This window comes from Mastomys coucha, unplaced genomic scaffold (genome assembly GCF_008632895.1).
Source record: "Mastomys coucha isolate ucsf_1 unplaced genomic scaffold, UCSF_Mcou_1 pScaffold13, whole genome shotgun sequence".
Classification (NCBI taxonomy): Eukaryota; Metazoa; Chordata; class Mammalia; order Rodentia; family Muridae; genus Mastomys; species Mastomys coucha.
In genome coordinates, this window is record NW_022196895.1 from 33,368,483 (window position 1) to 33,377,845 (window position 9,363).

The window sequence follows — 9,363 nt, forward strand, 5'->3', positions numbered from 1 at the left end:
GCCTTTGGTAGAAAGGCTATTTTTCCTATATTAATTCTGCCAATCCATGAGCATGGGAGATCTCTCCATTTTCTGAGATCTTCCTCGATTTCTTTCTTGAGAGACTTGAAGTTATTGTCACACAGGACTTTCACTTGTTTTGTTAGAGTTACCCCAAGATATTTTATATTATTTGTGGTTATTGTGAAGGGAGTTGTTTCCCTAATTTCTTTCTTAGCCTCTTTATCCTTTGTATAAAGTAAGGCTACTGATTTATTTGAGTTAATTTTATATCCAACCACTTTGCTGAAGTTGTTTATCAGCTGGAGAAGTTCTCTGGTAGAATTTTGGAGGTTGCTTATGTATACTATCATATCATTTGCAAAGAGTGATTCTTTTATTTCTTCTTTACCAATTTGTATCCCCTTCATCTCTTTTTGTTGTCTTATTGTTCTAGCTAACACTTTGAGTACTATATTGAATAGATATAGGGAAAGTCTTGTCCCTGACTTCAGTGGGATTGCTTCAAGTATGTCTCTATTTAGTTTGATATTGGCTGTTGGTTTGCAGTAAACTGTTTTTCTTATGCTTAGGTATGGGCCTTCAATTCCTGATCTCTCCAATACTTTTAACATGAAGGGGTGTTGTACTTTGTCAAATGCTTTTTCTGCATCTAAGGAGATGATCATGTGATTTTTCTTTGAGTTTGTTTATTAATAGATTATGTTAATGGATTTTTGTATATTGAACCATCCCTGCATCCCTGGGATGAAGTCTACTTGATCATGATGGATGACCATTTTGATGAGTGAAATAATACCATGCATCCTACCATATCACCATGGCCTAAGGCTTGTCTTCAATAACAGCAAAAACTATAGAAAGCCTACATACATGTGGAAACTGAAGAATTCTCTACTCAATGATAACTTGGTCAGGAAATAAATAAAGAAAGAAATTAAAGACTTCCTGGAATTTAATGAAAATATTGACACATCATACCCAAACTTATGGTACACAATGAAAGCAGTGCTAAGAGGAAAATTCATAGCACTAAGTGCCTTGGTAAAGAAACTGGAGAAATCTTACACTAATTGCTTAACAGCACATCTGAGAGCTCTAGATCAAAAAGAAGCAAACTCATCCAAGAGGAGTAGAAGGCAGGAAATAGTCAAACTCAGGGCCGAAATCAACCAAATAGAAACAAAGAAAACAATACAAAAATATCAGCAAAACCAAAAGCTGGTTCTGTGAGAGAATCAACAAAGTAGATAAACCCTTAGCCAAATTAACTAAAGGACTAAGAGGCAGTATTCAAATTAATAAAATCAGAAATGAAAAGAGAGACACAACAACAGGAATGAAGAAAATTAAAAAAAAAAACATCAGATCCTACTATAAAAGTCTGTACTCAACAAAACTGGAAAATCTAGATGAAATGGATGGTTTCCTAGACAGATGCCACAATCAAGAGCAGGTAAACTATCTACACAGACCCATATCACACAAGGAAATAGAAGTCATTAAAAACCTCCCAACCAAAAAAGCCCAGGACCAGATGGATTTAGAAGACCTGATAACAATTTTACTCAAACTATTCCATAAAATAGAAACAGAAGGAACACTGCCTAACTCATTCTATGAAGCCACAATTACTCTGATACCTAAACCACAAAAGGATCCAACAAAAAAAGAGAACTTCAGACCAATCTCACTTATGAATATTGATACAAAAACTACTCAATAAATCTCTTGCAAACTGAATCTAAGAACACATTAAAACCATCATTCACCACAATCAAGTAGGCTTCATCCCAGGGATGCAAGGCTGATTTAATACATGAAAATCCATTAAAATACTTTAGACTTAGCATTTCTATCAGACTCAAAGTCAACTCATTATAGGTAGGACCACCATTGTTAGCAGGCATATGCTGCACAAAGACTGGGGAAGCTGAAGATGCCTGTGTAGGCTCAAGCAAATCCTTTGGTGGTGCACTCAGATGAACACTGTCTGGTTCTACATGTACCATCTGATGCTCTTCCCAGCTCCTAGCTTTGCAGAGGTGCTCTAGGTGTCTGGCAGTAAACGTGCATGGAACAGGGCAAGGCAACAGTTAACTATCTCGCCTATGCTTCCCTTTTTCATCATGCAGTACATTCCTGGTCTCGGACATCAAGCCTGATCCCTGTTGTTCTTCTATTATTGGCTCTTATTGCTTCCCAAGCACTTCTATCTCTATTCACAAACTCTCTACATTCTTAGCCAACTCTGTAATCTTCTCTAACAAAAAGAATTGTCAGCTTTACCTCCAGTCTTTTTCAAAAGAATATACATTAAAGCCACAAAACAAAAACAAAACCCCTTCTGGGAAAAAGATAGGAGACCATCTATCAGCTGTATCTGTTATTTTGCCATCCTTCTTAGAGAACATTGCTAACCCTTCATAACCTGACGTTTCCTCTACCATTTTCAAAGTAGAATTACTCATTATGCCTAATCCATATTAGGCACCACCTGCAGGCTCAGAGTTTTCAAAATGTACTTTAATAAGGGTTCTCAACTGATTTGAACCTCCTTCTAGGCCACCGTCCAAAGGTAAGGGAGAAAATATGGTAAATAGGACAAGGTAATATAGACCTGCTCAGAAGTAGTTCTTTGGGGTGATCCCAATATCCATTGTTAAATTACTAGCAGACCAGTTCAGTCATGTCAGGATACCAATAGCCTAGTTCAAAAGTGTCACCACAATACCAGGATCCAGTAGAAACTGCCAGGCCTCCACCAAATAGTCAAGAGTCAATGGCAGTGATCGGGACCAGCTGGAATACTAGGAGTTCTCTGCTATGCCTCTCTCAATGAAATGAGGATCAGCAAAGATGCAAGACCAATGAAGCACTTCACAGATAGCTCTGCAAGCCCACTGCCACTGTCTGTTAAGTCCTCTCATGGGTCTTGCTTCAGCAAAACGTCATGAGTCTGCTTCAGCAAAACATCATGTGAGTCTGTATTACATGACACAACCAGAAACTTCCACTTCACTCGTCACTGTGACCAAATGACTGGCTTAGCTTACAGAAGGAAGGGATTCATTAAATTCATGGTTTCAGAAATTTTGGTTCACTATCACCTGGCCTCTTTGTTGTGATCTTGAAGTGAGGCTGAATCTTATTATGGGAGGATATGCGAAACAAAACTACTTACTTCATTGTTTTCTAGCTTACTTTTTATCTTGTAAAACAGCAAAAACAAAAGCAACTTGGAGAGGAAGGGGTTCATTGCAGCTTACAGCTTACAATCCCTCATGAAGGGACGACATAAATGAAACCTTGAGTCAGTAACTGAACCATAGGCCATTGAGTAATGTTGCTTACTGACTTGCCATTTCTGGCTTGCTCACTTTGCTTTTTGTAATACAGCCCAGGACCACTTGCCCAAGGGTATCACTACTTAAAGTGAGTTAGGTCCATCAGGATCCTCCAACATCAATATGGTAAATAAGACAAAGTAATATAGACCTGTTCAGAAGTAGTTCTTTGGGGTGATCCCAATATCCATAGTTAAATTACTAGTAGACCAATTCAGTCATGTCAGGATACCAATAGCCTAGTTCAAAAGGCTATTGGTTCAAAACCAAGAAATGCTCCCACATCATTGCCTCTGGAACAGAATGATGGAGACATTTTCTCAACTGAGGTTCCCTCTTCCCAAGTGACCCAACTTTGTATCAAGTTGACAAAAACAAAACAAAACAAAAAAACAAAAAAAAAAAACCAAAAAACCCTAGCCAATATGATGGTTTCCATGGTACCAACGCTCTTAAAATTTTTTTAGAAATAGACAATTTTGACCTAAACATACTGTCACCACAGTGAAAAAAAATCTGGAGTCTTTCCAAGATGTAAATGAAACATGATATAACCATGTCTACATTCTCACCAAATTATCTTCTGTTTATCCTTAATGAGAAGGTAGCTTCAGGATACATATACTTCAGCAGTATACTGCTATGGGCAGAGACTTGGATAACTCTTTAAGTAATGTAGTTACCTTTTGTGTCCCAACAGATGCAAGACCCCAATAAAAACTAACAAAGAATTTGCTTGTCCTTAAACCCATGGGTTGAAAGACTACCAAATAAATGTCCAGTTCCATGTGAAGAAAACAGAGAGCCACTGCACTGAGTAAAGTGGCATGGTATTGGCATGAGTGCTGGTTTTTGATTATGGTAAGTCCATTCTTCCTACTATATCTGATGCAAAAAGGAGTATGCGCTGTGGGAGAGACCAGGCTTTTAAAAGCCTTCATGTTCTATCAGCTATTCAAGGATTTGATTCAGCCTGTTTATACAGCATGTTATCTATAGACAAGAGAATTTCAGAACAAATAAGTTTTTTTGTTAGAGATAGTAATTTAGATAAAGTTATGATTATCAATTAGGGCACAGAGATGCCACTTAATTTGTTCCATGCTTAGACTTTACTTGATTCTGGTATGTCTCAGTTGAGGTTCCCTCTTCCTAAATGACTCTGGCTTGTGCCAAGTTAACGTAAAACTAACTGGGGAAATGTGTATATAACTGTCACGTGAAAATAGCTATTTTGTTTTGGTGGAAGGTATGGTTGTGATTATTGTATATTTCTTTTAACTTTATACACACAAGTATTTTCTCTATATAAGTAGTTTGTTTCTATAATGTAGAAACTGTACACGGTAGTGGGTTTTTCTCTTTCTTTCTTTCTCTCTCTCTTTCTTTCTTATTTCTTTCTTTTGTCCTTTCTTTTTAAAGACAGGGTTTCTTTATGTAGATTTGGATCTCCCGGAACTCATGCTGTAAACCAAGCTGACCTTGACTAATAAAGATCTCTCTGCCTCTGCCTCCGAAGTGCTGAGATTAAAGGTGTGTACCATCACTGCCTGGTCTGGTAGTGGATTTCATAAGGACACTTTTAATAATACATATAATACATTTTAAGCATATTCTTCCATATCTCTATTCAAATATTTCTTCTTCTTCTTCTTCTTCTTCTTCTTCTTCTTCTTATTATTATTATTATTATTATTATTATTATTATTATTATTATTTCCTTCCACTCTTTTTTTCTCTAGATTTTAATTTCCTGTCATATATGCTTGCATGACTAAAACAAAGATTACTGTAATTACTGTAATAAACTTTGTTTTTGGAGCAATTTTGGGACTTACAGAAAGTCAGACAGTACCTAGAGTTCCCCTATAACCTCTCTCTTCTACCACATCCCCCATTATTAATATCATTCCTTAGCTTAGCACATTTGGTAATACTGCTGTACAAATATTAATACATTCTTGTTCATTAAAGTGCAAAGTTTACATTAGGATTGACTTTTGTTTTACAAGTCTATTATGTTTTAAAAATTCATAATGTCAACTATCTACCATTATAGTATAATTAAAGAAATTTTCATTGTCTGAACAATGCTGCTTTAACTGTTTATATTCATTTTCCTCTTCCCCTGTTAGCCAGCATCTTTTCAACATCTTTCTAACTCTGCTTTTGCCAGAACATTATATAGTTACAACAATACTGTCTTTCTTTAAAAAACATGTTTATTAATTCTTTTGAGAATTTCATGCAGTGTATTTTTATCATATTCACTCTCACTCCTCTCTATAACTTCTCCAAGATCCACCCCATCTCCTTACCTCCCCCAACTTTGCATGCTGTTTTTCCTATTTAATAACCCACCCACTGGAGCATGATCTGGCTACCTGACTCTCCCTCCACATCAACTGCCCATAGCTCCTCAGGGGTGGGGACTCATGACCCTTTTCCAATCCATGTTAGAATGTTCATTTCTTTCTACTGAGCATTTTTTTAAAAGATAACTTTTAAACTTAGCAATAAGTTTCAAGTTATATACTTTGAATTGTGATTTAATAAACCATCTCTTAAAGACTTTTAAAAGGATAATTATGGTCTTTTAAATGTTTAGTATGCATTTGTTATTATGAGCTTATTAACTTTGATAGATGCAGATATATTTGATTGTAGATAGATGAAAGTCTTATTATCTGTTAGAAAGGAAAATGGAAACACAGACATTGACAAGCAGAAATGAGCTGATCACAGAGATTTTTGTGGGACTCGATCACAAAATGGGGATTTCCCCATTTTGGGGAAATGTGGATCTCAAGCAATGCACAGAGGAAGCAAAACCGAGAACATGTCTATGCCCACTAGGACATTCTCATTAAGTTCTGTGATTTTCTTGGTCTTCTTGTCAAGTCTTTTCAGTTGAGTTTGATGTGAGAGTAGCAATCTAACCACAATCTAATGTGGACATATCCAAGTTCTGAATAAATACTGGGAACTTCCCAGTTAAAATTTTATGCTACCCTGGTCACCGTCTCTGTCATAAAGTTGATTTCCCCCCAAATCCTCCTAAATCTATGGAAAAAAAACCTGAAGTACCTCGTCCACGCCTTACGTACGTTGAATAGGAAAACTGTTGAAGCAAATGAAACCCTTTAAAACACGTACAAGACATTGATATGTTGAAAATCTGCTATTTAGATGGCCATTAAATATGAACGTCAATTCTTAATTCTTTGGAGAAAACAATGTTTGAAAGGAACGCAGGGTGGCGCTGCAGCCCCAGAAATAGAAGGAACCGGCGAGCAGCCCTTCTTCCAGAAGCTAGACCACTAAAGGGAGGAGTTGGGGAGAGAAAGCCTTCTGGGCATTCGTTCCGGAAAGTCTTAGGGCTGGGGTGTGTGGACTTGTCCCGGTGTCTGCAAGATATTTGCAGAGCGAATCAGTGACAACGTGAACCACGACTGGGAGAGCAGAAAGTGATGGAGGCTGGAGAGGAAATGGAGCAAATCCTGAAAAAAAGGCAAGTCCTGGTGTTCTTTGTTTTGCTGGGCATAGCTCAGGCTGGGTCCACAATTAGACGCTATTCGGTGGAGGAGGAAGCAGAGAACGGTGTTTTTGTGGCAAATTTGTTAAAGGACCTGGGGCTGGAGGTAGAGGAACTCGCTGCGCGGGGACCGCGAGTCATTTCCAAAGGGAAAAAAATGAACTTAGAATTCAATAGGCAAACAGGAGATTTGTTGTTAAGGGAGAAACTGGACCGGGAGGAGCTGTGCGGCCCTGCAGAACCCTGTGTGGTACCTTTCCAGGTGTTACTGGGAAATCCTTTGCAGATTTTTCAGGCTGAGCTACAGATTAGGGACATAAATGATCATTCTCCCGTTTTTCTGGACAAAGAAATTATTTTGAAAATTTCAGAAAATACCGCTTCCGGTACCACTTTCCTAATAGAACGTGCTCAAGACTTAGATGTAGGAAGCAACAGTCTCCAAACTTACGCAATCAGCCCCAATTTCTATTTTCATCTTAATCTGCAAGACAGTCCTGATGGCACAGTATTGCCACAGCTGGTTCTGGACAAAATGCTGGATCGGGAGGAACGATCTGAAATCAGATTAATACTCACAGCGCTGGATGGTGGGAATCCACCCAGGTCTGGCACCGTCCAAATCCTTATTGAAGTCTTAGATATCAATGACAATGCCCCGGCGTTTTCAAAGCTTCGCTATGCGGTTCAGGTCCCAGAGAACAGTCCTGTTGGATCCCAGGTTGCTACTGTGTCTGCTAGGGATTTAGATATTGGGGACTATGGGCAAATAGCTTACGCCTTTTCCCAAGCCTCTGAAGACATTCGGAAAACGTTTCAAATGAATGCAACATCCGGAGAAATCCTTTTAGTAAAGACACTGGATTTTGAATCCACCCAGGCATATACAGTAAATGTTCAGGCTACAGATGGTGGGGGACTTTCTGGAAGCAGTGTGGTGTTTGTTCAAGTGATGGATTTGAATGATAACCCACCAGAACTGACTATGTCCACATTTACCAATCACATCCCAGAAAATGCCCCGGAAACCGTAATTGCTGTGTTCAGTGTTGCAGATCCTGACTCTGGAGACAATGGAAAAATGGTTTGCTCCATCCAAGAAGATCTTCCTTTTATTCTAAAACCCTCATTGGAGAACTTTTACACTCTTATGACAAACACAGCCCTGGATCGAGAGACCAGATCACAGTACAACATCACCATCACTGTCTCTGACCTGGGCACACCCAGGCTCACAACCCAGCACACCATAACAGTGCAGGTGTCTGACATCAACGACAACGCTCCCGCCTTCACCCAAATCTCCTACACCATATTTGTCCGAGAAAACAACAGCCCAGCACTGCACATAGGCACCATCAGTGCCACAGACTCAGACTCAGGCTCCAATGCCCACATCACCTACTCTCTGCTGCCGCCCCAAGACCAACAGCTGGCCCTCACCTCGCTGGTCTCCATCAATGCAGACAATGGGCAGCTGTTTGCGCTCAGGGCGCTGGACTATGAGGCCCTGCAGGCCTTTGAGTTCCATGTGGGCGCCACAGACCGAGGATCGCCCGTCCTCAGCAGCCAGGCTCTGGTGCGCGTGGTGGTGCTGGACGACAATAACAATGCGCCCTTCGTGCTCTATCCAATGCAGAACGCCTCTGCGCCCTGCACTGAGCTGCTGCCCAGGGCTGCGGAGCCTGGCTATCTGGTCACCAAGGTGGTGGCTGTGGACCGCGACTCTGGCCAGAATGCCTGGCTGTCATTCCAGTTGCTCAAGGCCACGGAGCCAGGGCTGTTCAGCGTGTGGGCTCACAATGGCGAGGTGCGCACCACCAGGTTGCTGAGTGAGCGAGATGCACCCAAGCACAGGCTGCTGCTGCTGGTCAAGGACAATGGTGATCCTCCGCGCACTGCCAGCATTACGCTGCATGTGTTGCTAGTGGATGGCTTCTCTCAACCCTACTTGCCTCTGCCAGAGGTGGCGCGCGACCCATCGCACGAAGAGGACGCTCTAACACTCTACCTGGTCATTGCCTTGGCATCTGTGTCTTCGCTCTTCCTCCTGTCTGTGCTGCTGTTTGTGGGGGTGAGGCTGTGCAGGAGGGCCAGAGCCACCTCGCTGGGTGGCTGCTCTATGCCAGAAGGTCACTTTCCTGGCCACCTGGTGGATGTTGGTGGCGCGGGGACCCTGTCCCAGAGTTACCAATATGAGGTGTGCCTGACTGGAGATACTGGGACCCCAGATTTCAAGTTCTTGAAACCAATTATCCCCAGTTTCCTTCTTCAGAGTTCAGAGAGAGAGAGAATGATACAAATCCTAGTTACAGGAATAGTTTTGAATTCAGTTAAATATTACTGAGGAAATACTGAGTCTAGTCTCAGCTAAAACCTGAAAGGCCTGGTTGTAGTTTGTTCAACTGAAGCTGTCTCTTCATCTCTTCTTTGAAAGTAATTATCTTACTCCAGCCCTTCGCATGTTCCTAGTATTTCTAA

At 40.6% G+C, this 9,363-nt stretch overlaps 1 protein-coding gene across 1 annotated transcript; it reads left to right on the forward strand.

Annotated features, from left to right (window-relative positions):
* Positions 1-6,671: 6,671 nt before the first annotated feature.
* Pcdhb2 (protocadherin beta 2) lies at positions 6,672-9,363 on the forward strand. Its single transcript, XM_031365453.1, is given in 2 exon segments — positions 6,672-9,163; positions 9,166-9,363. Coding segments are annotated over 2 exon segments (2,400 nt in total). The 5' UTR covers positions 6,672-6,817; the 3' UTR covers positions 9,220-9,363.